This window comes from Fusarium vanettenii (genome assembly GCF_000151355.1).
Source record: "Fusarium vanettenii 77-13-4 chromosome 4 genomic scaffold NECHAsca_3_chr4_2_0, whole genome shotgun sequence".
In the NCBI taxonomy this organism is placed as follows: domain Eukaryota; kingdom Fungi; phylum Ascomycota; class Sordariomycetes; order Hypocreales; family Nectriaceae; genus Fusarium; species Fusarium vanettenii.
Window position 1 is genome coordinate 432,724 of NW_003315879.1, and position 27,465 is coordinate 460,188.

The window sequence follows — 27,465 nt, forward strand, 5'->3', positions numbered from 1 at the left end:
AGCTTCACTTCATGGGATGGGCTATTGGGAAACGATTCAGCAGACTTGGAGCAGCAATTGTCAAGCCTACAGTCTCCGAGAGGAGATTTTCCACCCCTCTCTCTAGAGTAGTCTTCCAAATATTCTTAGCCAAATGAATCAATGTTGGTAACAGTATATGAATGCAATGAAGCTCCATTCTCAACCCAATCCCCTAACCGAAAATAAACCCGCTATTTCTCGTGAGCTACCACCAACGCCTGTCAAGAAAGTCTTCAAACAAGCAGATGACGTGCGACCCAATCGGCATAAACTCGTGTAGCATGATCCAGCGCAATCGTGAGTAAAAGCGCATCCACCAGGACTAAATCACCAAGGAAGAACCACCTTAGTCCGTCCGCTTCTTCCCTTCTCCCAAGTCGCCAGTTTCAGCACTTTTATCACCACCTTGGGCCGCAGTATGGGCCTCGGGGCTCTCCTCCTCGTCCCAGTCATCATCAATATGGTTCTCATCCCAGTTGTCAACCTCCTCCTCCAAAGTTCGAGACCGGCTAGGGGCCTCAACGACGCCAGTCTCCTGGCCCTCCCCAAGCTCGACATCACCCTCGTCCTCGCCCGGGACGGCAGTGTACCGTCTGCGTTGTCTCTTTCGCTCGAGCATGCGCTTGTGGTACCAGGTGCAAAGACCAAGACCAGCAAAGCTTCCAAAGATATTTGCAACAATATCATACAAGTCGAAGTCCCGGCCATTGTCAAGGAAACCCTGCACAAATTCGGAGCCGACGCCGAGCACGAGGGTGCACACGACCAGAGTCATGTTCAAGGTACGCCGGCGGCTGGTGTCGACAACCCAGTAGAAGACGGTCGTGAGGACGAATAGAGTGAAAAAATGGAGCACTTTGTCGTTGACATATTGACCGAGTTGAACCGTTGTCAAGCCGGCGTAGGCGGCGATAAGTAATAGTAGCACGAATGCGCCTAGGTGACTGTCAGTTCCATACAAGCCATTCCTAGTCCATGCTTGATTCACGATCGGTAGAGGACAATCGAGCCCAACCCCAGCAGAGAATCAGCGCGAACATGTGGTGATGACGTACCTGCAAAGGGAAGTCGTATTCTCATGGTGGATAACTGGAGCTGAACAAGGTAGAGTTTGAGCAAAGCCGGGGCGTGACGTTGAAGCACGTCAGTCTTGTGCACTGAAAAGTGTTCTGATTGAAGTTGACGCCTGAACGGATAGGTAGCGTGTGGTTGACTGGAGCAACTCTTCAAGAATGAAGGTGGAGGGACGTGAGGGCGAGGTTACGACAGCTATTCCGGCGGAGAGGCTGGGATAGAGCTGTGGCCAGGCACAGAACAAGGGAGCTGCCACATTGCATCTGTGGCTTGCATCAGGCCATGTGGCGGTGCAGGTCCAGAACGACAGGGATTGCACCAAAGGTACCAATTGAAAGGTAACAAATGGGGTCGATAACGCGGGAATTCGATGCAAGCCGTGGCAGCCCCAGGCGCAGTAGCTCCGTTTTTACTTGGCAATTTGGTGCCTTTTCATACTGGTGCTGGTGATCTCATGGACCCCATCCCACTGCAAGGCACTTCCCCATGTTCCCAATCTCGTGTGTGACTGGTTGAAGTTGATCTGGGGTGGAAGAAAGCTGGCTTTGTTCTTTGGGGTCAAGCTGCTGCGTTTGTATGCTGCATCCGGGGGAAAGACGTTAAGAATCGGGCATTATTGATTGTTTGAGGAAGCATCAATGAGGAAAATAGGCAGCGGTGAACCCAAATTATCCAGGATAGGATAAATAGATGCTGGGCAACCCAAGCAGTCAACATCAATACCAACAAGGTGCTGGAGGTGCAGATCCTGTGTGCGTCTCACGTGACTGTTCCAATGACCAAGATGACAAAGATAGCGGAGGTCCTTGTACATCATCGGCCCCGAAACGGAGCCCCAGTCACGGAGTACGGAGTACGTCCCGGACAAACGACCTGAGGGGAGACCGTGCCGAGTGTCGTTTAAACGCGTCAAGAAACAGGTACGGAGCAGTGATTCAACAGGCCGAGGACTGTTTTCACAGCGTCAATCGCCCTACAGCACCTCACTGTGCCTTGGCAGGCGTCCTCCTGAGTCGGCCTCTCCAGGTCCTCGGTACCAGTACCTTTCCCCCGCGAGCCCCCGCGAAAGTCAGCACAACCGCCCTGGAAGACCGCCTGAAGAGGCCTAGCAGGCTCCCAGTCCAGCGCGCGCCAGCGGCCAGCTCAGTCAAGGAAAAGTCTCCGCTTCGGGAAAGGTGCAAGCCTCCCCCCAAATCCTCAACCTCACCTCTTGAACAGACGACAAAACGGCCCATCGCGATTCATCAAAACAACGCCTTCCCCTTGGCTATTCGTCGCGAAACTCGGCCCGCCATCTCTGTCGATGTCGCTCTTTTGTCCCATGCAGTCTTGATCCTCCCAATCGCCCTCGGTCCGGCCGCACGCGAGCGCATCTCGTTGCGCATGGCGACTCGCGCCCCGTCGTCGCTTCCATCGCCCCGGGCCCATCATGTCGCTCCCCAACGGCCAGTCCGTCTGGCATCCTCCCTCCTTACAGCATGCAAACAGCAATAGAAGTTTACCGCATCTCGATGATGTTCCTGCGCGCACGCAGACCCCCGTCGATAACTCGGTCACATTGATGCCTGAGGCACCACTTGATATCGAGGAAGAGAATCGACGCGCCCTCTTCGCCGATCTGTATCGCAAGACCGAGGACAAGGTCGCGCTGCTCTTTGGCGAGGATGGCACATACAACTATGCCGCGATCAACGCTCTCCGCCGCCTGCCGGCCCCCTCCGCCACCATTATCCCTCCCGCGACCGATCACGAGCCCATCAAGGAGCCTCCGCTCAAGAAAGCAAAGCGAGCCATCGATGAGGATGACTACGACGACGATGACGAAGAAGATGATGAGCCCGCGCAACCTGCGCCCAAACCGCAGTCTTCCGCCGCCGCCGCCAACACTCTACTCTCCCCCTCGAAATCAGGGAGCTCGCCAGTTCACTCGGTGACATCACCCGGCAAGCAGGGCGACAAGTCCAAAGACAAGCCCGGCGAAGATGCCATCAAGAAACTGGAAGAGGCTCGCACAGCTACCGAAGAAGCAGCGCGGAGGAGCTTCCACACCATATTCCATACTCTCGAAAATGACCGTGCGGCTATGCTTGAGCAGCAGCAACTGGAAGACTCCGAGAAGCAACTCCAAGCCGAAATGGATCACAACCATCACCCAAATCACAGCCACAACCATGCCCCGAATCAAGGTTCCCTCAGCAGCGCGAATCTCGGCGCTTCAAGTCTCACCCTGAAGCATCTCATCGCCCGGATAGACATGAAGCGAGACCAAGTTCGCGCCTCTGATGCAGAATTGAGACTTCTCATGAATGAGGTCCGCAAGAATCGGAGTAAATGGGCTAGCGAGGAGAATGTGAACCAGGAAGAGCTCTACGAGGCCCTAGAAAAGGTCTTGACGGAGCTCAAGGCGCATACCGAATACTCAACTCCCTTCCTGAACAGGGTCAACAAGCGAGATGCCCCGAACTACTACAACTGTGAGGCACCAAGCCTGGCCACGTCCCCGCGCCGCTAACATTTCCCAGTCATCAAGAACCCCATGGACCTCGGAACCATGACAAAGAAGTTGAAGAGTCTAACATACAAGTCCAAGGCCGAATTCGTCGTGGATCTTAACCTGATCTGGGACAACTGCCTCAAGTTCAATCAGGACATGAACCACCCGCTACGACGTATGGCGAATGGGATGAGAAAGGAGGCAGAGAAGCTCATCCCCCTAATTCCCGACCTCGTCATCCGCTCCCGGGCTGAAGTTGAAGCCGAGGAGCGGCGAAAACAGAACGGCGGCGATGATGACGGCGGAGACGACTCTGACGATGAACCCATCATGTCGTCACGCGGCCGCAAAGCCGGCTCAAAGGGGACAACCAAAGCCCGAAAAGCACATAACGAGAAGGAAGATACACCAGCCATTGATCAAAAACCCATATTACAGGTCAACGGTCTTCTCGGAAAGGTCAGGGAGGGCTCTGAAGTAGATGGGAGCAACGGGTTCGCCACTCCAATCGCTGGATCAATCACACCAGGCGGTGTCAACGGCCACTCGGGAATCGCAAGCAACGCCGATGCCATGGATATTGATGGACCGAGCCTCAACGGAATGGCTTTGAACTCGGCGTTTGGAGAGGCTGCTGAGCAAGCATTCGAGGACGAAGAGTACAAGGTCTGGAAACAAACGACTAAGAAAGACCGGGCTCTGGTGGCCAAGGAGCGATACCAGCTCTTCAAGGACAACAAGTTCAACGTCGAGGCTCCTGCATTGGTCCGTACCAAGAACGGGATGCGACGGTTCTTGAAGCGCCAGAGGGAGGCAGAGGCACAAGGCATCATCACGAATGCCCAAGCAAACTCAGCCGCCGTGGCCACAAAGGACGGGGCGACAAAACCAACCGAGACCCTGGCTGAGGAGATTGAGGAGGAGGCGGAGAAGGTGATCCCTGACTATTACGATGCCCAAAGCAACATCCCCGACATCCACCCAAAGCTCCAGTGGATCGAGGATGGAGAAGGGCAAGTCATTAATCAACACGAGGACTTCCTCCGTCTGGTTCCCGCTGGGGGTTTCGTTGCGCCGCAGGGTCGCTTAACCAAGAAGATGGACGAAAACATCCACCAAATCCAGGAAACAAGAAAACTCGCAACAAGGATTTCGGTGATCAAGCAGATGCAAGTTCAGACTCAGGTAAGATTCTTTTGACTTGCAACAATGGGCTCTACTAATGACGCTTAGGTGTACACGAACCAATTCCCCAAGTCCAACTCGGACCCCTTTGTTGAGCAGGACATTGAACCGCATTTCATATCTGATGATGGTCCTGTAATGGCGCCCGAGGTCTGCCAGAATGCACTCAAGCGTTCCATTGCCAAGATTCTTTATCACACTGGCTTTGAGGAACTTCAGCCTTCTGCCATTGACACCTTCACTGGGGTCGCATCTGATTACTTCCAAAAGTTGATCCGAACATTCAACGTCTACAACCAGTCAGAGAAGAAGGCAGCATCGGCCGCAGAAGGGTCCAAATTCCAGCCTCGGTTCACCCCAGAGGAGGTAATCCTGCACACGTTGGATGAGAACGGCCACGACATCGCCTCCTTGGAAGCGTACGCCCGGGATGATATTGACAGGCTCAGCTCCAAGCTAGGCGGTCTTCACGAGAGGATGAAGATTCACCTCACAGATCTACTCCGTCCCGCTCTATCTCAGGATGCGGGCGCTGACGGAGTAGGTGCCTTCAAGGATGGCAGCGACCAATTCGTTAGTGGCGACTTTGCTGAAGATCTGGGCGAGGACTTCTTTGGTTTCCGAGCCCTGGGTCTGGACAAGGAGATGGGACTCGACATGATCTCTGTGCCCCTGCATCTATTGCAGACCCGGGTGCGCAACCAGTACCAGATGCAAACCCAGACGACTGGCGAGGCAACAACCGATCTCTTTGATCCCTTGTCGGCTTCAGACCCAGTTACCAAGGAGAACATTCAGGACCAGATCGGACTGGTCAAGAACTTCTTCCTGGCTAAGCTGCACGCTAATGGCGATCAGCCTCTCGTTGAGGATGAAGACCTTCCAACCAAGCAGAAGAAGCCCCGCCCTCGTCTGGGTGCAAGTGGAAAGATTGTCACGGCTCAGAAGCGATCTCCTAAGGAGCAGATGGCGCTCGCCAAGAAGAAGAAGAAGATGGAGGCGGCAGCAGCCGAGGCCAAGGCCAATGCCTCGCCCGACAAAGGAGCAGCCTCCAATACTCCCGGCAAGAAGAAGTCGATGACGGCGACAACCGGCACAGCGCCCAACCCTGCGGTGCTCGCCCTCGCCCCCAGCATGGAAAGGCGGGACAGCACTCAGAGCCAGGGCAACGCCAGCCAGACGGACAAGGACGACACCATCGGCATGATGAGCCCGGAGAGCATTGCACAGTAGGCCAAGCAGAGCTTCCGGTAATTCGCATCGTGGAGGAGAGAGGGCGTTTGTTTACCAAGACACTGTTGCTCGCAACCTTGAATACGATGTGTGCTCAGTTTAGTCCATCCATCTTTGTGAGAAGATGGATGCGGCAGGCCATGTTTACTATTACGCTCAGTTCAGACCATGTTATCTGACAGCGAAACCAACAAGACAAGAGAGCGTGCAAACCCCATCGAGCTTCTCTTTGATTCACAATAATCATGTATTATTTTCCCCTGCATCTATTTACTCTCAAACATTTCTCATGCCTCCAAATATGGTGGCTGTCATTCGAAAGCTGGCATTGTCGCCTCTCTCCTTGCCTATTATCTCAGTCGACTCATACCACACATGCGTTCGCGGCCTTTATTTCATCTTCAGAAGGCTTTGGTAAACAAGCAGTATCTACACGACACAGGGAAGATGAGCAAACCCTTTGAACGACTACAACAGCACCAAGCGAGACGGACTTATTCGAGATGGCCTCTTTACCCCCTTTTTTTCTTTGCTCTTTTTTCTCTCTCGACATAGGCCATTTGGACAAGACAAAAGCAAAACGTGGAGGTGGTCGGTTTGGCATTCTTTTCCACAACTGCCCGGCGCACGGAAAGGCTCACGCCAGATGGAAGAAGTGAAGCGAGGCTCTCCGATGTTTTTTTTTGTTGTTGTTGTCCGACAACACCCCCTTTTTATTTGTTTTTTTGGACTTTGATGAGACCCAGGTGGGCTCTTGCATTTTGTTATATACGACGAATGGGTGTGTCTTTTTTGTTTCTCGTTTGCTAGAAGGAAACTGGATAGCCTGGCTAAAGAAAGGTCGGGCTAGGATGGAATGGACGAATGAAATCGTGATGGAATGGATCGGATTTGATTGATGTAACGCACGGCTGGGAGATTCAACGAACAAGATGATGGATACCTTGAGGAGGGGGATGGAGATGGACGGCCGTGCGGGTTTGAAAGCTGTTGTTAAAGGCAGCGCGTTCCAGAGGCTGCTTGCTTGCTTTCTTGATTAGAATAGGTAGGCAACTAATAAGCCTTGAAACAAACAACACGATTCATATGTTTGGTGATGTGAAGTCAGTACATCACGCTCATGATTGGACACAAGAGGGCACAGAGTTGCTGAAGATTGTTGTATTCAGCTTCAACTGCTTCATTAAGAAACAGTATGACTTGGTCCATCCGAGTCCCTTGCAAAAAGGGAAGCCTCAGACGAACTGATTTGAGAAGATCAAGACAATCCTCCTTGATATCAATAACTTGTTAAAAGAAACCCAACTCCCACCACCTGTTTTTCCAGCCAAATCCATTTTTTGTTGAAGGATTCCCTCTTTTGATATCCCGACCCTTAAAGACCATATACGAAAAGCAAACTAAGGTATTGCGCCGTGATGAAATGCATGCTGTTGAAAACGTTTCGCCGTTTGCCTCATCCATGTTAAATGCGTACGTGTGTGTGTGTGTTGAATTAGACACCCATCATCCCAGGGTCATCTTGATTGACTCGAGACATCTTAGATGCCGGCATCCAGACGCCAGCCCTCAACGGGGAGGGGGAAGGCGTTGCACCAGGCGGCAATCTCCTTCTTGAGCTCGTTGATCTTCTCAACCTCGCCGCTGGCGACCTTGGCCTTGAAGTCCTTGAGCTTGTTGGCCTCCTTGGGCAGGGCACCCTGGACCTCCTTGCAGATCTTGATGGCCTCGTCAATGTACTTGGCGACGCGCTCAAACTCCTTCTCGCCGAAGCCACGCGAGGTCATGGCGGGGGTACCGATGCGGATACCGCAGGGGGTGAGGGCGCTCTTGTCGCCGGGGATCGAGTTCTTGTTGCAGGCAATGTTGATCTGCTCAAGGACGGCCTCGACACGGGCACCGTCGAGGCTGTGCTGGCGGAGGTCGACCAGGACCATGTGGCTGTCAGTGCCGTCAGAGACGAGCTTGTGGCCGAGGGTCTTGAAGGTGTTCTCCAGGGTCTTGGCGTTGGAGACGACCTTCTCCTGGTAGGCCTTGAAGTCGGGGCTGGCAGCCTGCTTCAGGGCAACGGCCAGGGCAGTGATGGTGTGGTTGTGGGGGCCACCCTGGTGACCGGGGAAGACGGAGAAGTTGATGGGGTTCTCGAGGTCGTAGAGGGTCTCCTTGCCGGTCTTGGCGTCGACGGAGCGGACACCCTTGCGGAAGAAGATCATGGCACCACGGGGACCACGGAGGGACTTGTGGGTGGTGGTGGTGACAATGTCGGCGTACTTGAAGGGGGTGGGGATGACCTCGGCGGCGATGAGACCGGAGATGTGGGCCATGTCGACAACGAGGTAGGCACCGACAGAGTCGGCGATCTTGCGCATACGCTCGTAGTCAATGAGACGGCAGTAAGCAGAGGTACCGGCAACCAGAACCTTGGGGCGGTAGAGGATGGCGTTCTTCTGGAGGGTATCGTAGTCAATGATACCGGTCTCGAGGTCGACACGGTAGGGCATGGTCTCGAAGTAGGTAGAGACAGCGGAGATCCTGAATATCATCATGTTAGTCCAAGCTCAACTGTCCAATTGAGTCTGCCGTCACTCACTTTCGCTGGGGAGTCTGGTAACCGTGGCTCAGATGGCCACCGTGGGGGAGGTCAAGACCCATGAGACGGCCGTGAGGGGGCATGATGGCCTGGTAGACCTGGAGGTTGGCGGGGGATCCAGAGAGGCACTGGACGTTGACACCCCACTTCTCAGAGTCGAGGTGGAAGGCCTCGAGGGCACGGCGCTGACAGAGCAGCTCGATCTGGTCAATGTGCTGGTTGCCACCATAGTAACGAGCACCGGGGTAACCCTCGGAGTACTTGTTGGACATGGGGGAACCAAGAGCGTCGAAGACGGCGCGGGAGGTGATGTTCTCGGAGGCGATGAGAACGATGGACTCGCGCTGGCGCTGGATCTCATCCTTCTACGGGGGGTGTAAGCCATTGTCGCCGTGTCAATCAATGCCAATGGGTCAAGACGTACCATGATGGAGGCGACCTCGGGGTCGGAGTCGAGGAGAGACTTCTCGAGCATCTGGACAGAGGTGAGTCAGTCATTCGATATATTTGGAGGGGCAATGGAGGGGCAGGTGTAGCTTACCTTCTTGTGCGACTCGGAGAGCGCATAGTCGGCAGTAAGAGGAGCCATTGTGATGGATTGAGAGATCGAAGCTGTCAAGATGTTTCTTGAGAGTGTGGTAGAATGGGATGAAGAGAGGATGAGAGGGGAGGACAAAAAGGTGTGGGAGAGACGAAGGTAAAAGTAGTAGCTCGAGGAAAAATTTCGTTACGGCTCCCGAGCGAATGCGGCCACACAGAGACCGCACACGGTAGAAAACCGAACGGGAGCGGCGGGGTTACTTGGAGGTGCGGGGTCTTTTTTATTGGCGGGGCCTCCGATGGGCGGCCAGGATGATTCACAGGCGAGGGTAGCTACCCTGTAGGCTAACGGTTTGTTAGCTGTTTGGATTGTTTGTTGATATGACGCTGATGTTTTCTACTGTTTTCGTCTTGTATAATATTCATTTACTGGTGTATGTTTCGAACTTGTGCCGTGTCTTTTTCCAACTGCCAACCGCTGACTGTGTGTAAAGCTTACCATCACGGGTGCTGACTTCATCATCTTCCACCCTCACTCAACCTCAACAACAACCGCCATGCATCACTGCACATGCCGAACCACACCAATCCATCACTCCAACACAACATCCCAATGACACGTCGAGCAAAGCAAACGCCGAACTACGAAGTTTGTCCGCATCGATTTAACGACTTGACCCGAAGCTGTTGCAGCTCAACGGCGTGCCATCCCGCAAAGACCGATCACGTTTCTCCAACATGAAGCACCCCGCGTTGAGCTGAGCAACGTCCACACCGACGAGCCTCCCTCAGCCCAGCCATTGGAAATCCACATTTCTCACCCCAGCCAGAGCTCCAGACACTAAACATCTGCGCCCTTCTTGAGCATCATTGTCTGGCTCCCAGTCATCCGAATAGGGCCTAGTCCCCATTCAGCCTTAGTCGGTGTGGCTCAGTTGGTTAGAGCGTTGGTCTCATAATATGACTTGACCTCAGGTCAGGGACATCCAAAGGTCGAGAGTTCGAGCCTCTCCACCGACAAACCTTTTGCCGATGGCCCGTATGGGGTCGTTTCCCTTTTTCGTAGGGTTGTCAACTCGCTCCCATTCTTGAGAGCGTTCCCGAGAGCCGCTCCCCACAAGCACCAGGTTCAACAACCAAGTGCCCAGTCGGTGTGGCTCAGTTGGTTAGAGCGTTGGTCTCATAGTATGATTTGACCCCAGGTCAGAGTAATCCAAAGGTCGAGAGTTCGAGCCTCTCCACCGACAGAAACAAGCTTGTCTACGCGACAAGCGTCCCTTTTTGTCGTTGCGAGCGACTGAGTGAGTGACCCTGCATCTTGTAGCGAGAGACACCATCTCTCGGCAACCGCTGTCGGGACCACTGGCATCAAACCAAATGCCAGTCTCAGCTAGTAGACGGGTCGATGGCCATGTCTCACTCCGTCTCTCTTTTTTGTTCCCCTGGCCCCAAAATCATCACACCTCTCTGTTCCACAACTGTATCATTACACAAGCCAAAAGGACAAGGAGGCTTCGGGCAAAGGTGAGACAGGTAGAGATGTGCAGCATGTACCGTGCGGTACAGCGCGAGGCAAGGGAGCTGGGGCTGCTCTGTGGCTGTCAGAGCCGTGGATCTAGATTCAAGGGATGTGTACGGCAGCCCTTCTTTATCAGTTTCGGACCAACCGCCCCAGTGGCGGTCTGTTGTCTGGTTCCTGGTGCATGACAAGATGGCTTTTTGGCGCCGGAATGTGATTTCCAAAAGCCATCACCGCCCCAACGCACGGGAGATGTAGCCGCGGAAAAAAGCAAGCCACCAAGAGTGCGTCAGGTGCTGCCAATCCGGCCAGTTTCAGAGTGTGCCGTTTTTAACAGAGTTCAGCCAGTCCAAGTTTATCCAGAGGCAGTTGTCCCTGAGTAATTGACATCGAGACTCTGAGCGCGTTGACTGAACTGTCGAAAGAGAGGTTGGCCTCCCTGTTACCATGCCGACTTCAAAGTGGCGGCGGCTGATCTGAGACTCTGACGAACATGATTCTAGAAAGACTGGGGTCGTCGTGAGAGAATAAAACACCATATTCACTAGCCATTACTCAGGTTAGAGTTCCCGAGGCATAGGGGGATTGGCATGCCAGTGCCCAAGGGGCCCTTGGCTATCAATGGGCAGCAACATTTGCGTGTCTGAGGAGATCCCGAGACCTAACCCAGATTCACTGAAGGGGGGAAGGGGGGCAAGAAGAAAATAAAAGAAGAGAAAAATGATGAAAGCCTATCTGACTCAATAGACATAGAGTCCAATGGCACAACAGTTGAGAACTCCGGAATATAGTTGACATTGGTCGACAGGCATCTAGTCACATGACTGTGTGACAATGAGGAGACAGCCTCTTCGATGCTGAGGATGAGGTGCTTCTAGGCGATTACGCTAGCACACATGAACAGCTGTGCACAGTTAGTGGGCCGGTAGTTGTCAGAGACGGCCTCCAGGCGTGCGTTAGCGGACCCCTCGGGTCTTTGGGGTAGGTCGGTAATGAACGGAGCCGTTCAGGGACTCGGAGGCGATGACGGAGCAAGCTGTCCAAGGACCGTCTCATCTCGAGTCGACCAATCCGACCTCTCGACTCTCGAGGAACAGACTGGTCCTGGCGCAGGCTGCTCGCTGCGTTCGGACTCCATGGGTACCTACCGTCCGTCCCAAGCGTGGAGAGACCAAGCATGGAGGCTGGGGGCAGGGGACCCAAACGGCTCTGCTGACCCGTTGCCGGTACGGTACGTAGCCTGCCTGTCGAGACGGCAGCCCAAGCAAGCAAGAGAGCTGGCGCGATCTGTCGGGTGGAGAGATCCCTGGTGATGAATGTCTCCCCCATGTCCTGCAGGGCCCAGGCAGGTCCAGTACGTAAACGTTGGGCCCTGGCCAGATTGGCAGATCACCTCCCATCGGATAATTAAGCCGTACAGGCCGAGGCGAAGGATGATGATGAGGGTGTCGCCTACCAGGGCCAGGTGAGGCTCCCGGGACTTGGCTTCATTAGAGTGCCAAAAACCTCATCGAAGCCAGCAAGAGACGGGCATCTGTTAGGATAGCTGCGTTGCCGTCCGCACAGCTGCGTCGAACCGCGCCGAACACGTGTGACTCCCCCATCCCCGTCTGCTCGTGAATCCACTTTTTGCTGATTTCCATGGTGGTGGCCACGCCCACCAGGGCTGGGCTGGCTGGCTGGCTGGCTGGCTGGCTTTTGCTGTTGGATCACCTGGGGAGGCCCGGGCCGGGGCGACTTCCCCCATCTGGTCTTGTCGACTTCTGGCGCCTCTGGCCTATCCCATTGCAGAGCCAGACGGGGGAGAGAAGACAGCAGAACCAACCGAACGAGGAACCAAGCCTAGTGGGCGGGCATGAACTGGAAATGCAAGAGAGAATAGTGGGTGTCGAATCTGACACAGGCAATGACGGAGAGGGTAGCCCTCCTTGTTGGGGCGTCCCCTGAGCGAATGGGATGGGATCGCCGGGGCTTGCAAAACACGAAGCGCAGACAAGATGAGGAAGAAGAAAAAAAGCAAAGTTCGCATGGGAGGGACGTGGGATGGATGGTGGTGGTGTCGTGCGTGCGGCACAGGCCAATTTTATCAGCTAGCACATTTACAGCACTGGCCGTTGGGCAGTCAGTTCCTGGGCACGCTGAAACGAGCACAGCTCGTGGGGAAAGAACCGAGGTGAATGGCCAGGGCGATATCTTGCGCCGGGATGGAAATGACCGAGCAGATGCAGTATCGATGCCAGAGTTAGATTCATCGTAACGTGAGGAGCGAGGACTTGGCTGTTGTGCGCCATAGGTGGTACTATGTAACGTTCACGGAACGGCCACGGAAGCCGACTGCAGACATCCAGGGAGCCTTATTTGGTGGATAGAGTTGACAACGCCAATACGGCCCAGTCGCTCCAATATATGTGTGTTCAACTCTTTGCAAAAGAATAAACATAGTTTCGACATGTATGTTCTAGGGTAGTTTCACCACTCGGGCCCATGTAGTTGTTTTCGTGAAAACCGAGAAAAACGCGAGCCGTAAATATCTCTGGGTGAACTACGGGTAAAAAATCGTGGGGAAAGGCAGAGAGAGGCTGGAGCATCCATACCCAGGTAAGCTGTACCACCACAACATCCACATGCAGACACGCTCAAGCTCCAGCAGCTGTGCGTTGTACCGCCGATGTGAAATGTCCCCCGCGCAATGTGGGATCTGGCGGTTTACCTCTACGTACGTACGTACATATTTTCAAAGCAAAAATGGCTACGTGGTTGCGACTAGCCTGCAGTTACACCTGCACACCTGCGCTGCATCGCGCCGCGGTGCACACTGCACTGCTGCACTCTGCATACTGCACGCTGCTGCGGCAGCAGGAGACTTGCAACCGATGGAGAGACAGGGCCTGGCCAGCGGTCGGGAAGGGGGTGGAACGTCCATCCGTTCGATAAACGACGACGACGTGCTCGCGCAGCAGCTTTTTTCAGGCATCGGGTGTTTGTGCTTCTTTGGCCCAAACACTATCGTCGTCCAGTCCATCCGTTAGTCCCACCCAAAGATCACCTCCACTCATTTATCCATCCTTGCAAGGCCGGTACGTACCAGAGGAAGGTATCGGCGGGCAGCCAGCCGCCGCCCGCAGTCCTGCATCAGCCATGGATGGATCCATGGATGGCAGCGTGGGCAGCCCCCCCGGCCCAGACAGACAGAAAAATATGCATGTCCACACCTACCACCGGCATCATCATCATCATCTCTCCTTCCCCACCCTTTCTTCCCCACTACACAGCTCTGCGTTCCCACAGCTTTGTCCAGCGGCCCCTGTTCAGAAGGAGCCACCCCTAGCTGCCTTAGTCTCTCTTGTTCACACGCCCCCTCCTCCCCCCCAAGCGTCCTTTTCCCACCCTCGGCCCACTTTGTCACCTCCCGTCCATCTCTATCCATCGCATCGCATCGTCACCTCCATCCTGTCTGTCTGCCTGTCTGCCTCTCACCTCTGATTGCTGCCGTGGCTACCCATCCCCATCCCATCCCCATCAGCGAGCAACGAGCCTCACCTTTGCCCGTGACCAACCCTGGTATCCACCCATCCGGCATCCATCCACCCGTCCACACGAATCGACCTCGCACACCACACCTTTGTCCATTTTTCGCCCTTGCACCCCTTGTCCCCCTTGGTCCCCTGTGGCCCGGTTTGCCCTTGATCCATGGGGCTCGTTGCAGCCCTGGCTCCCTTATTAGCTTCCCGGCGGCTGCGGTCACAGTAGCGACGCCGACTTCGAGGCTCTCGAGACCTTGCTGCTGTTCATCCAGGCGTTGCTAGCGCCCGGGGTTTCTTTGCAGAACACATGCATAGGGCACGCTTCTGTTGAGTTGACCTTATCCAGGAACCAGCCATACGACATTTTGCATCCATATTTCATACACGACTCGAGGTTAAAGTTGGAGCAGCCACGACACGATGCAATTGCCTTGTCGTTAAACCTTGCTTCATCCAACAAGCGCACTGCCGCCACGGCGCCTCACCTCAACCGACTGACGGCATCACACCTGGAGCGAAAAGCTTGTCTGCCCTTTGAGGCACGCCGGTCAGCCAGTGTTCGCCTCTGCTGTTAGAACCCTCCTGTCAGCGAAACCTGCGCGCTGAATTGCGGCTGAATCATGACTTGTCCACTGATCACCTTGTCATCTCCTTGCTTGCGCGGGACTGCCATTATGTACTGAGCTGGGATCTAGACCAATTATGATAAGTCTCTTCCTAGGCTCACCAAAATTAAGATAAGAAATTAACATATTCTTGTATGATTTTTATAGAGGTTCAGATAGTGCTCTAATAGTGGAGATGGGTACGCTCTGGCAGTCCTCGCGCAAGCAAGGAGATTCGCGGATCCCGTCATGTCGCGCTGTGAATCTCTACGGCTCCGCTCATTACGACGCGGCTCTTGTGAGCGCGATCCAATCTCTTCTGATCCCAGAACGATGCGCGCTTGCGGTTGAGATTCATTGTGGCTTTTCTCGAATTCCCGAATCGAATTACAAGCATCAATTCGATATTCGAGACCTTTGGTGCTGAAGGACACTTGTGCGATAAGTTGTCGACATCGCCCAGCGACGACGATCTCCTCGCACAATGCGTCTCTCCTCGTTTGCTTGATGACTACGCGACGCAAACTGTGCGGCTATGTACTCATCAAGTAGGTTTTACCAGCGCGGCATCCGCATTCAACGGGGACGTGCTGTCCTTGGTAAATATATCGAGGCACGGGTCCTGCTCGTACGTTGTAGCATCCTCGTCATTGTCACTTGACAGGGCCATGGCGCTACCTTGGGCCCGGGAACCCCCTTTTTACTCCCGCTCGTTTGTTTCCCTGGTCAATCTGATTCTCCCCCAGCCCTCCAAAACCAAAACAAGCCGAGGCCATGCTCCGAACGGCTTACGAGAGAGATGGCCCGAAACACGTGGGTGACTTCCGGAACAGCTTAGCGGCGACCCCGGGAAGCGGTGAAAAGATTGGCCATTCCCCTTCCTGCGTGCCCGAAGCCACCACCGCCTCGATCCGGCTGTGGCCATCCAGCCTCCCCAAAGCGTGCTGCAGTCCACCATCATCCTCATCGTCGTTGATGGTCGCACAGCTCGTTTGTTTGCCGGGTACCGTTCTGCCGCTATCATCGCCATCGCCTCTCATGGTGCTTTCTGGAAGCCTGTGCTGGTGCTCGCCTTCGCGTCTTGGTAGTCCGTTAACTATGGATATATGGTTGGAATTTCCAAAGTCTGAATGTGCATTCGGTCACATCAGGCCCCGGAGGATGCAAGAGAGTTGCTCTGATCAAACGATGAACAACATCTCGTTGCGCCACGCTATCTGCGACAAGATACGCAGCACAACAGTGCCTCTCCCTGCCAAAGCGCACAGATAAAGCGTCCCTGTTGCTCTCTACCTCTGCCGTTGTCTCGCCTCCCTGTCCTGCCTGACTTTGACAGGGCAGCGGTACGTACCTGTCTCCAAGGGTTCTTGGCATTTTCAGATGCGCCACGCAGAGCTTGGACGTGCATCTTGGCCGGGTTTAATCGCCCAGCGGTGCGGTGCTGTTTCGCTTGGCACCGAGAGATGAACACCACAGGGCGGCCAGGGCATCGATGCGCGACTTTATGCCTTCATAAACTCGACAGCCTTCCACTCGCTCGCTTCACCATTGCATCTGCGGGAGAGCATATGTACGACGCGCATTGGACGTTGTATGTTATGAGATACCAGCATCGATGCTAGTCTTGTTTGACTCCGTAAAATGCCCGAATTTTCTCAATCGTCAGCGCCCTCCCCTGACGAGCGGAGATCTCCCCAAAATGGATGGATCAACGACTCATTTAGCCAGCCGCTGGACGTTTCTTTGTTTGGCCCAGTCTGGATAGGTATCCCATGGAGGAGCGTCGAATGTCTGTCTTGAAAGTGCAAAGGGATAGAAAGAAAAAGCAGCGAGCTGCCTGAGCAGGCCCGAGATTGTCACGGCTTACCCGCCGATCACTCCGCTGCAGACTCCTCGAGTCCTCACAATGTCTCTTGTGATGGAGAGTTGTGTGTGTCTGTGTCTGTGTGTCAGCCGCCTCCAGTGTGTCCTGGAGCCTCAGCGATGGGCCTAGGGGCCCCCAGGTGCCGAACGCGCCACTGACCCGTCGCAGGCGAGACAGGACCCGAGAGCTGCTCACATTATCTCATACCTGCGAGGTACGGAGGTACTTGGGATGCCGCCGCCACCACTCTCGGCCGCTGCACCTGGCGCTGGCTCTGGCGCTGCCACAAGGACGATTTGCGGGTACAGCTGGGCCAAGGCCGGTCCCGCTAGGCCATCCTTCTGGGGAGGGCATCGGGAAGTGAGCGACCTTAGCTTGCGGGCTGGAACTCTGTGTGAGAGCGTGCGTTGAGAGGACGGGGAGGGTGTGTGGGTGGGCGCGTGCGAGAGCTCCAAGGTTGCCCCAGTACGTATCTCCGCATGGTTCTGTTGACGGGTCCAGTGTGGCACTCCCAGGAGGGCATGCCCAAGGGCCGTAAATAAAGTAAAATCATGGGTTATCCTGGGTGGGGCCTCTTGCCTAGACCCCTCACGCCGGCGTGCGTCTAAATTTGCCCGTTCCTTCCTTTTCATTCATGGGTTAGGGGAGTTTGCGAGGCCAGCGCAGGTCCTTCCTCCACCATCCTGTGCCTCTTCCCAACTCCTCACTTTCTTCCTCTCCCACCCATTCCGTCGCCTGCGAACGGCTTCATCGGTGACCTTTCATTCTTCTCCGCCAGCGCCCTGGTATGGTCTACGCTCCATCGTACTCGACTTTGACTTCCTTCTTGTAGCCACTTGCGTCTCCATTGGTGGTAGTTTTTTCCCTTAACCTTTCGCACCTGTTCACAGACATAGCCGCGCCGCTTAATACCGGTGTCGCTTTGACCTGACTTTGTCACTCACATACACCTTCGAGGCATTGACGAAGGTTGTTGGGCATCACAACCATCGCGCATCCCCCACAAGTATCGCAAGGTGCCTGATTCACGATCGAGTCAGAGCACTTGGCTTCGTATTAATACTGCTAGCTGTCGCACGTCGACTTGCTGCCCCTTGCAAGCTGTATCGTCACCGCTGCTATCACCACCAACGAGATGGCGAACCATCACGCGTCGCCAACCCTGATGCAGATGCAACAGCATCAGGGCCAGGTGCCCCCTCCTCCCCCTCCTCCTCCTCAGTCTGGCGTCCAACCCGGCCCCTATACGCCTTCACCTGGCATCGCGGGCATGAATGAGCTCGTCTGGATGCAAATAGGTTTGTCGTCGCGTCGCGTACCACTCGACACACTTGCTCACATCTATACAGGCAGCTTTTCCGAATTGCTGCGCGTTCCCGATGAAGCCATGCAGGCGTATGAGCGCGCTCTCACCGCAAACCCGAACTCGATTCCTGCCATGAACGCTATAGGAATGCTACTCAAAGGGCGCGAAGCCTTCGACAAGGCGCTCGAGTTCTTCCGTGCCATCACCCAGATCGACCAGAACAGCGGCGAGGCATGGGGAAACCTAGGTTTGTTGTGTGCTCCTAGTGTGACGGCGCAAAACTGACTGGCGCGACAGGTCACTGCTACCTGATGACTGAAAATCTTCAGAAAGCGTACGATGCCTATCAGCAGGCCCTTGTCCATCTTAGAGACCCGAAGGTATGATGATTCACTGTGACATTCTGTCGCGCTTTGCACCAGAAGCTAAACGTTGTCTAGGATCCCATGCTGTGGTACGGTATTGGTATACTATACGACCGATATGGCAGCTATGACTACGCCGAGGAAGCCTTCTCCCAGGTCATGCATATCCAACCAGATTTCGAAAAGGCGAACGAGATTTACTTTCGGTTGGGTATAATATACAAACAACAGTCAAAGTATTCTCAGAGTCTTGATTGCTTCAAGTATATCGTCAACTCTCCCCCAGGACCGTTGACCCAGGAAGACATCTGGTTCCAAATTGGACATGTTCATGAACAGCAGAAGGACGTAAGTGCATATTTATAATCGCACACGCAACGACAGAACTGACATTTCATAGTTCGACAATGCCAAGGCTGCTTACCAGCGAGTTTTGGACCAATCTCCAAACCACGCCAAGGTCCTCCAGCAACTTGGTTGGCTGCATCACCAGCAGAGCAACACGTACGAGAGCCAAGATCGTGCAATTCAGTATCTTGAGAAGTCGGTTAACGCAGGTATGATCATCTTGATGCCATTATGATTCCGAGTCAATGCTGACATGATATAGACAACCAAGATGCCCAGAGCTGGTACCTGCTCGGCCGTTGCTACATGTCGCAGCAGAAGTACCCCAAGGCGTATGAAGCATACCAGCAAGCTGTCTATCGCGACGGAAAGAACCCTACCTTCTGGTGCTCGATTGGTGTTCTCTATTACCAGATCAACCAGTACAGAGATGCACTGGACGCTTACTCTCGAGCCATTCGCTTGAACCCTTACATCTCTGAGGTTTGGTATGACCTTGGCACTTTGGTATGCTTCACCCTTCTATCTTTCAAGAAGCGCAGACTAACACAGGCGTAGTACGAGAGCTGCAACAACCAGATCACTGATGCTCTGGACGCATACCAGCGTGCTGCAGAGCTTGACCCTGGCAACCCTCACATCAAGGCTCGCCTCCAGCTTCTCCGCTCTGGTGGTACCAACGGTGGCCCGCCTCCTTCTGCTCCTCAGCCGGCCGATGTCCACCCGCAGGCTTATCAGGCCGCAGGCCCTGCCGGACCTCCTCAGTGGGGAGGCTCTGCTCAGCAGGCACCAGCTTCTGGTCCTCCCCCCATCACTGCCAACCCTGGAGACCCCTGGGTAGGCAGGCTCTCCAACATTAACCCTCCACCTCAACCTCCCAACCCCTACGAGGCTCGTGGAGAGCCCTTCCGTGGAGGCCCTGCTCCTCCTCTGCAACGCCAGCCCAGCCCCCAGCAGGAGCAGCAGATGCGCCAGCCGTACAACGACCCGACCCGGAATGGGCCTCGTCGTGGCCAAACTCCTCCTCCTCCTCCTCCTCCAAGCCATCAGTACTCTCAGGGACCTCACCCCGCTCCCCCGCAGTCTCAACCGCCGGCCCCGGCCTCTGAGCGCCGAGTTGCCAACCCCAACTGGGGTGGAGCGACACCTTCGGCATCGGCCCCCCCTTCCAGCAATGTCAACGGCCCTAATGGCCCGAACGGCATGGCTCCCTTCCGCCCAACTAACAGCCCTCGTCCCGACGGACGCCCTGTTCACGACAACCGCATGCCTTCGCCCAAGTCAGCGTACCCTCAGCACCAGGCCCCACCCCTGTATCCTCCTCATCCCGAGATGTCTGGCCAAGGACCTCCTGAGAATGGACCACCCGGACCCCCGGGACCACCTGGACCACCCCCTCCTGCTGTGGCCGAGGCTGCCATGCAGCGAATGGACGAGCGACCTCCCTCGGTGGGACCTAAGCGCATGCGGGAATGGGAAGAGGAATCTGCCGCTAAAAAGCAGGCCAACGAGGAGAACCGGGTTCGTCTGGATGACATGCGACACCGAAGACCCTCCACTCCCCCCCGTGATGCCTATCGCCGCAATTCGTCAGAGGCGCGACGTGTGGAAGACCAGCGCCGAGTGGATGAGCCTCGTCGTGCAGAGGAGCCACGACGACCGGAGGAATCTTCTCGTCACCCCAGCGACAACTACCATCCCTCTGATGCTGCTCATCACCCCCCAAGCCACGCGTCGGGCCCGAACCATCTTCCGCCGATGCAGCAGGGCCACAGCCCCATGTCTGGAGTTGTGCATGAGAAGTCTCAATCTGGGCCAGTCCCTAAGGAGGAGCGTCCACCAAGCCTTGAGCATGCTCCCCCTGCCCGCGCAGCACCCCCGGCGTCTGAGCCTGAAAGGGCGGCAAGGAAGATGGAAGTTGACGAGAACTACGATGACAGCGGCGAGGATGAGAAGAAGACTGGTATCGTTACTAACGGCTCCGGTCCCGGCTCGGCTGCGGGGGATGTTAAGACATCAACGCCGGCCAACGCCAATGTCAACGGTGTGTCGGGGCCCACCCCAAAAGTTGAATGATTGATTGGGAGCTTTGATCTTGCCCGAGTTACGAGTTGAAGAGTCCTTTCACAGTCGATTAGTTCTGTCATTTTTCATGTATACCACCACTTTCTTATGGGGGCGCGGTTTCATTTGTGTGGGCAAAGCGAGGAGGCCAGGGACAGAACTATCAAACCCGGGGTTACACGGTCTTTTCTTGGCTACATTTCACTGGCGAACAATATCATTACACATATCAATCTCGTTGGTTGGTGGCTCCGTAGTAACTATTCAATTCAAAAAGTCGTACCTAAACAGTGCCCATGCTCATAAAAGTCGTGATCACAGACACTCACACGATTAGGAAAACTTGAGAGTCGAGGTTTGGAAGTGGGAAGAGAATGTTCACGTGACCTTCTGTTCCTGATCAGGGTTAGGCCATCACCTCGGTGAGGGAGGTCTTTTTGGTGGAAGATGGAAGGCTTAGCAGGCCAGACTGTGCCATTGAACGCCCGCGAGGATTGAGATATGTGGGAGCGTGATGTATATGTCCTGTGAGAATATGAACCTCAGCTAATACATATCCTTGGTATTCCTGTCTCAACGTCGCTCAGGTCGTCTCCCACCTTTCTTCGCAGTTTCTCGGTGACCTCTCGGTGAAGCATTTTGTGGGGCTCAGGTCAGAAAGCCCAGTGATGCACGGGCCACCCACTGTTTTTTTCCAAGCGTGCTCGCTTAAAATTTCGCCCACACTTTTTATTTGAACCCTCTTGCCTTTTCTCTTCACGCAGGCTTCGTCAACTCAGGTTCCTACTAACCCCCTCAAACCACACAGCCCGCCCAAGATGAGTGTAAGTTTGACGACGACGACGGCGACAATGGCATCGTGAACAGAGACTGACGATAGATGAATAGCACCGCAAGTTTGAGGCTCCCCGCCACGGCTCCCTGGCTTACCTGCCTCGGAAGCGCGCTGCCCGCCACCGTGGAAAGGTCAAGTCGTGAGTATTACTGAATATTTTTTCTTCTTGCGATACCTTTCAGGATCCCAAGAAACAATGCAGTGGCTAACGCATTGGCGCAACAGCTTCCCCAAGGATGACCCCAAGAAGCCCGTCCACCTGACCGCCGCCATGGGCTACAAGGCCGGTATGACCACCATCGTCCGCGACCTCGACCGACCTGGCGCCAAGGCCAACAAGAAGGAGATTGTTGAGGCGGTTACCATCGTGGATACCCCACCTGTACGAACAATGCAGCCCGCTTGGCTATGTGCCTATGGCTAACATCTTTTAGATGATCGTTGTTGGTCTTGTGGGCTACATCGAGACTCCCCGCGGCCTTCGATCCCTCACCACCGTCTGGGCCGAGCATCTGAGCGACGAGGTCAAGCGCCGCTTCTACAAGAACTGGTACAAGAGCAAGAAGAAGGCCTTCACCAAGTACGCCAAGAAGCACTCCGAGAACAACGGTGCCTCCATCACCCGCGAGCTCGAGCGCATCAAGAAGTACTGCACCATCGTCCGTGTCCTCGCCCACACTCAGATCCGAAAGACCCCCCTCAAGCAGAAGAAGGCCCACCTCATGGAGATCCAGGTCAACGGTGGCTCCGTTGCCGACAAGGTCGCTTTCGGCCAGGAGCTCTTTGAGAAGCCCGTAGACATCTCCTCCATCTTTGAGCAGGATGAGATGATTGATGTCATTGCCGTCACCAAGGGTCACGGTTTCAACGGTGTTACCGCTCGATGGGGCACCAAGAAGCTTCCTCGCAAGACTCACAAGGGTCTCCGAAAGGTTGCTTGTATCGGTGCTTGGCATCCTTCCCACGTCCAGTGGACTGTTGCCCGTGCTGGTCAGATGGGTTACCACCACCGAACCTCGGTCAACCACAAGATCTACCGCATTGGCAAGGGCGATGCCGAGGACAACGCCGCCACCGAGATCGACGTTACCAAGAAGACGATCACCCCGTATGTTTTCCTGTTACTGACACATATAAAAGACATGCTAACAAGTACTCAGTCTGGGTGGTTTCGTCCGCTATGGCGAGGTCAAGAACGACTTTGTCATGCTCAAGGGTTCCATCCCTGGTGTCAAGAAGCGTGTCATGACCCTGCGAAAGACCATGTTCCCCCAGACCTCGCGGAGGGCTCTGGAGAAGGTCAGCCTCAAGTGGATCGACACCTCGTCCGAGTTCGGACACGGTGCTTTCCAGACCCCTGCGGAGAAGAAGCAGTACCAGGGTACCCTCAAGAAGGATCTTGCCTCCGCCTAAAGCGGTGGCTCGTTTCCTTTTCTGTCTTGACCATTTGCACGGTGTCGAGGGTTGGTTCGTTCGCCTTGCGTTTGGGGCTGGGTTAGGTTAACTGGCATGAACGTAAAAAGTCCAGCTAGAGGGACGGATGCAAAAAATTCTAACGAGATTCCCAATGTTAACCATGCTGTCCTTGGTCAGTGACTTGTAGTTGCTTGATTGTACTGTTGTGCGTGTATGTCGTAGTGCCCATGGACCCATTTGCATGATGTCGTTGTCTGTTGTGGCTGGTTCTTTACTCATCGTCGCCTGACGTCACCCCCACTTGAAACTTGTACATGCATCATCCTCTTGTCCCACTACCTCAGCTCCCGCGCGACGCCTCCAATTCCTCCCTCATGTCCCTCAAAACCTGCTCTCGGCGCTTGTTGAAACTTCACACAACCTCCCTACCTCTCTGCACGCAGTTTCGCTCTCAGTTCCTCATCCAAAACACCATCTACCGAGCTCACACAAGACCCCTCAGCGGAACTAGATCCTTCAACATGTCCAACGACGACGACTACATGGCCTTCCTCAACAAGGCGAACCAGGATACAGGCACCGACGCGACTACACAGCAAAAGTCTTCCGTGTTCAAGGCCAAGGATACGGGTAGCGAGGTACCCAAGGAGATCCGCAACGTGTGCAAGAGCGCCGTCTACGTCTCGGACGCCGACGAGCCATTCGAAGAGGTCTCGCTCAAGTGGGAGGGCAAGAACGGACTACCAACTGAATGTGAGAGAACCTCTTCTCGATACTACACATACCTAAGACTGACCTCGTTCTAGCCGAGTTTGCCAAGCTCATCAACCACTCCTCCCCCGACTCTGTAGAAATCAAGATCCTCGACCCCCTCAACTGGGACTCGCAAGGCCAGTACACCAACGTCATCGAGGCGGTGCGCGAAGCGTCCAAGGGAAACGACGTGCGTGTATACCAGATCGTCCGGGATGCCACGAGGGTCGAGTACTGGGTTGTCTCGCACGCCGATGGCAGGCTCATCGGCGCCAAGGCACTGTCGGTTGAGAGCTGAGATGGAGTTGTATCGCTTGGGATGGATATGGGAGCCTCGGGATATTGATTTTTGCAAACGCTGATTGTGCATATGAGGTTGCTGGCCTTGCCGGGCTGGTTGCCTGCTCTCTCGTTACCTACTGGCATTCTAAACCTTAATGGAATGCACATCTTGGACGAGATTCACGAATAAATGATTGAAACATGAGAAAGAACTTTGCTATCCCAAGAGTGAATTTCTTCCGAGTAGATATCGATCTGGCTGACAGGATGCAAATGGCGACCGAGACCACGGCCGTGTGTTGAAACATGCCTAACAGAACCTGTGCAATAATCAGTCACATCTCATTTATTGGCTCGTCGACAGTAGCCTCGGCGTGAAATAGGAGGCGGGTCGGCAGCTACGAGTCTTCTCTGTCTCGTGAAACAATGGGCACATCCTGCTGATGTTCAAGTTTGATGCTAGAGAAAGTAATTTCATTTATCGTATTGCTCATTTGATTTCCTGCCGCCGCCACCCAAGGTATCTACAGTCATTACCAAAACATCCCTAAAATATGAATAACCAACGCCAGATACCATACGTCCTGAGACCGTTGGTAATATGAACATGCGTGTATATGCTTAACCCCGCCTGATGTACATAGCCTTCCCTCTCCCATAGATGCTTCATCTACTGGCGAGCAAGTCCAAGGCCGGATGCAATATCCACATCCAATAACTCTGAAGGTATGGGTGTATCGTCCCTCTTCCCATCAAGGCTCAATAAGTCTGATGGGATGGGCGTATCTCTCTTCCCGCTTGCGTTCAACAACTCTGCGGGAATAGGTGTATCATCTCTGCCTCCCTCAACATTTAGTAAATCCGCCGGCACCGGAGTGTCCCTCTTGTTGTCGACATTGCTGGACGGCTTCTGGGGAGCAGTTGGAGTCTTGAGATCCACGTCCATGTTGGCATCATACTCGTCTGGCACTGAGAGACAGCTACTCGTGTCAGACATCTCCACATCGTGATCAAAGCTCTCGCTTTCGGAATCGGCGCTTTCGATGCTTGGTGTTGGCATGGTGGAGTATGTGATTTGCGGGATTTTGATGGCAGTGAGAGGAGTCTTGACCTCTTCAGCTGTCTTGGGCTTTGCAGCTTCTGCTCTGAGTGCGGCGATAGAACCTCCAACATGCTCATCGTCTTCCTCATCTTGGCCAATGGTCCAGACCCAGCGACGCTTCTTTTCCTTTCTCTTGCGCTTCAACACACCCTTTGGTCCTGCTCCTGCCGGCGAAGTCCCTTGTGGTGAGGGTGATGTGCCGGTGATCAACATGCCCAAGCGGCGTTTTGTGTCTGTAAAGGGTCCAGGTGTCTGTCCGCCGTCCTGTATTTCGTTGGGAGTGAACGCCAAGGCGAGATCCACTGCATTCTGGGGCATAGGGGGTAAGCATGGGGGAGAGTGCGGTGACGCCTCTTCGACGAGAAGGTCAATGTGGGACTTTGTGTATTTGTTGGTGATGATCTCCTGAGTGAGAGGCTTGCTGTAGCCGACTCTCCTGTTTGCCTTTTCTTGCAAACGCCGAGATTGTCGTCGAGGAGAGAAGGGAGGGATGGCGGTAGGCGGAGGAAGAGGTGAGTTGCGCAGGATGCTGTGAAGTGATCGAGGATGAGTGTACGGAGCCTGTAGAGCCACGTCGGCAAGGCTCTGTTGCCGAAGAGGAGAGAGTGTCTCGGATCGTGAAGTAACCTCTTGCCCATCTGTTGCTGAAGTGTCGGCAGCCGAGAAGCTGAAGGGCCTGGATGTGTGTGAGTCGACTGGGCCAGCGGATAGAGGAGGCGTGGCCGTCATGGTGCTTGGGTAGTTGATCTCGAGACGGGTTGGTGAGGGGGCATTCTCTGACGAAGGAGTCTCCGGGTATGAAGCAACGTAAGGTGTGACAACTCTGTGCTTGGCGTCCATGGGTGTTGTGAGGCTGAATGCCTCGAGTGTGTTGATGGCGGTCATGGGCTCAGTCTGAACTGGCGTCGACCTCTCAATAGTGGTAACGTAGACATTGGAAAGCGTGTTGAAGGCAGTTGGGTCCTTGGGGTCCACGGCGTAGCTCCTCGATGACCTTGTGGTCGGGCTACATGATGTCTTGATCTGAAGAGAGAGCCGAGGCCTCTTGGATGGTGCTTGTGTAGAAGCCATGGCCGGATGTAACGGGGGACGAATAAGTTGGTATACGCCAAGTCGACAGAGACATCCAAGAAATGAAAAGAGCAGATTCTGTCGGAAGTGGCTGAGACTATACAACCAACAGACCAGCACTTGTACCCGAGAGACTGGAACCGCCAGGGATCACAAGCAACAACGGGATGTCAAAACGGCAGAAACAACACGAGCAAACGGCGAGAAACGAGGGCCTTGCGTCTATATAAGACGGCATTGATCAAAGCGCACATCTCACTGGGCCGGCCGCGGAAACGAGAGGGGGGTCAGGGCGCCCATGCTCTCCTCCACCAGCCCCGACACAAAGACAAGCGCCCCTAGCCATGCATGCAGTGTGATATTTCACTCAAACTAAACGCGGAAGGCGAAAGTTGAGAAGGATTCAGCCCTGGGGCCTCTGGCTTGCCAAGAGCGAGGTGAAAGTGACGGGGGTGTTGCATTGGCGTCTCCTCTGGTTGGCTCGTTGAAGCCTCGAGGGGGGGAGCGTTGAAGGCGCAAGCGCCCTGGTTGAAGAGTCACCCTTGTTGAGTTCTAAACAAGGCCCAATCACGCGGCTATCAGGTCGGCTCTTTTCACTCCCACTGGCGTCTATTCCCCTCTTGCAACCCTCCCCTCCCTTAGGCGACATGGTGGCTTGGCCTTGAGGGGACTGACAGAGTGACTGGTCGTCTGCTGCCTCTGATCGAGTCTTCCAGCGTCTTCTGTGGTGGATTTTCACCTTCGATTGTTGGAGCCAAAACCGGACGAGTTTCAGTAAGCCATGAGCAAGGAGAGGAGATCTGACGGTGCATTTGGCGAGCAGATGACGGTGGGGTCAACCTCTGCTCAGCCTACTGACACGATGATCCAAGCCATGATCCGGCAGGGCTTTCCCATGTCTTGAGTACGCCAGACCTTTTTTTGTAAAATTACGGATGGTCTAGGGCTGACTGGTAGACGTAATCTGTATTTTTGCGACTGTGGCTGCGTGTCCTTGAGCGAGTGCCGACGTACACGGATATCGATCAATAGGGCAGACTTGAGAAACAAAAACTGGGTGGTGGGAAAGTCAAAATGCGGTGGGCACGTCTGTCTGTCTTGCTCAACTGCAAGACCAGCGACATTGCAGCCGATGGGTCCAACTAGACGTCTCTGTGCATCTTGGGCGTCAGGTCGGCGGCTACAGCGCAATCGTGGATGGTCGAAACGACCCAGCAACATGTAGTGGGTGCTTGGCTTTTTTTCTTTCGCGTGCAAGGGTCAAGAGCGGGGAC

The 27,465-nt window shown here is 54.6% G+C and overlaps 7 protein-coding genes across 7 annotated transcripts; 4 read left to right on the forward strand and 3 right to left on the reverse strand.

Moving 5' to 3' along the window:
• Positions 1-367: 367 nt before the first annotated feature.
• On the reverse strand, positions 368-1,101 carry NECHADRAFT_78725 (uncharacterized protein; the record flags this gene model as incomplete). Its single annotated transcript, XM_003051950.1, has 2 exons — positions 368-957; positions 1,077-1,101. 2 exons carry the CDS (start codon positions 1,099-1,101, stop codon positions 368-370), a joined length of 615 nt encoding a protein of 204 aa, XP_003051996.1.
• A 1,423-nt stretch (positions 1,102-2,524) lies between these two features.
• BRD2101 (SAGA complex protein) lies at positions 2,525-7,075 on the forward strand (the record flags this gene model as incomplete). Its single annotated transcript, XM_003051495.1, has 3 exons — positions 2,525-3,569; positions 3,618-4,774; positions 4,823-7,075. 3 exons carry the CDS (start codon positions 2,525-2,527, stop codon positions 6,005-6,007), a joined length of 3,387 nt encoding a protein of 1,128 aa, XP_003051541.1. The 3' UTR covers positions 6,008-7,075.
• A 473-nt stretch (positions 7,076-7,548) lies between these two features.
• On the reverse strand, positions 7,549-9,072 carry NECHADRAFT_38396 (uncharacterized protein; the record flags this gene model as incomplete). Its single annotated transcript, XM_003051951.1, has 3 exons — positions 7,549-8,539; positions 8,598-8,962; positions 9,022-9,072. 3 exons carry the CDS (start codon positions 9,070-9,072, stop codon positions 7,549-7,551), a joined length of 1,407 nt encoding a protein of 468 aa, XP_003051997.1.
• An 8,712-nt stretch (positions 9,073-17,784) lies between these two features.
• Positions 17,785-20,744, forward strand: NECHADRAFT_99925 (uncharacterized protein; the record flags this gene model as incomplete). Its single annotated transcript, XM_003051496.1, has 7 exons — positions 17,785-17,947; positions 17,999-18,202; positions 18,253-18,335; positions 18,396-18,668; positions 18,721-18,877; positions 18,931-19,175; positions 19,227-20,744. 7 exons carry the CDS (start codon positions 17,785-17,787, stop codon positions 20,742-20,744), a joined length of 2,643 nt encoding a protein of 880 aa, XP_003051542.1.
• Positions 20,745-21,500: 756 nt separating this feature from the next.
• Positions 21,501-23,140, forward strand: NECHADRAFT_59858 (60S ribosomal protein L3). Its single transcript, XM_003051497.1, has 5 exons — positions 21,501-21,556; positions 21,621-21,706; positions 21,793-21,949; positions 22,002-22,675; positions 22,728-23,140. Exons 1-5 carry the CDS (start codon positions 21,551-21,553, stop codon positions 22,978-22,980), a joined length of 1,176 nt encoding a protein of 391 aa, XP_003051543.1. The 5' UTR covers positions 21,501-21,550; the 3' UTR covers positions 22,981-23,140.
• Positions 23,141-23,322: 182 nt separating this feature from the next.
• NECHADRAFT_102521 (uncharacterized protein) lies at positions 23,323-24,222 on the forward strand. Its single transcript, XM_003051498.1, has 2 exons — positions 23,323-23,736; positions 23,790-24,222. Exons 1-2 carry the CDS (start codon positions 23,358-23,360, stop codon positions 24,032-24,034), a joined length of 624 nt encoding a protein of 207 aa, XP_003051544.1. The 5' UTR covers positions 23,323-23,357; the 3' UTR covers positions 24,035-24,222.
• Positions 24,223-24,688: 466 nt separating this feature from the next.
• Positions 24,689-26,191, reverse strand: NECHADRAFT_38392 (uncharacterized protein; the record flags this gene model as incomplete). The annotated part of the gene is made up of 1 exon (XM_003051952.1): positions 24,689-26,191. The coding sequence occupies one exon, from the start codon at positions 26,189-26,191 to the stop codon at positions 24,689-24,691; it is 1,503 nt and encodes a 500-aa protein (XP_003051998.1).
• Between the last annotated feature and the right edge of the window lie 1,274 nt (positions 26,192-27,465).

Coding starts and splice junctions, on each gene's coding strand:
- NECHADRAFT_59858 (XM_003051497.1), top strand. Junction 21,707..21,792: donor CACCGTGGAAAGGTCAAGTC/GTGAGTATTACT, acceptor TTGGCGCAACAG/CTTCCCCAAGGATGACCCCA. Junction 21,950..22,001: donor CCATCGTGGATACCCCACCT/GTACGAACAATG, acceptor AACATCTTTTAG/ATGATCGTTGTTGGTCTTGT.
- NECHADRAFT_102521 (XM_003051498.1), top strand. CDS start 23,358: ATGTCCCTCAAAACCTGCTCTCGGCGCTTGTTGAAACTTCACACAACC. Junction 23,737..23,789: donor GAACGGACTACCAACTGAAT/GTGAGAGAACCT, acceptor ACCTCGTTCTAG/CCGAGTTTGCCAAGCTCATC.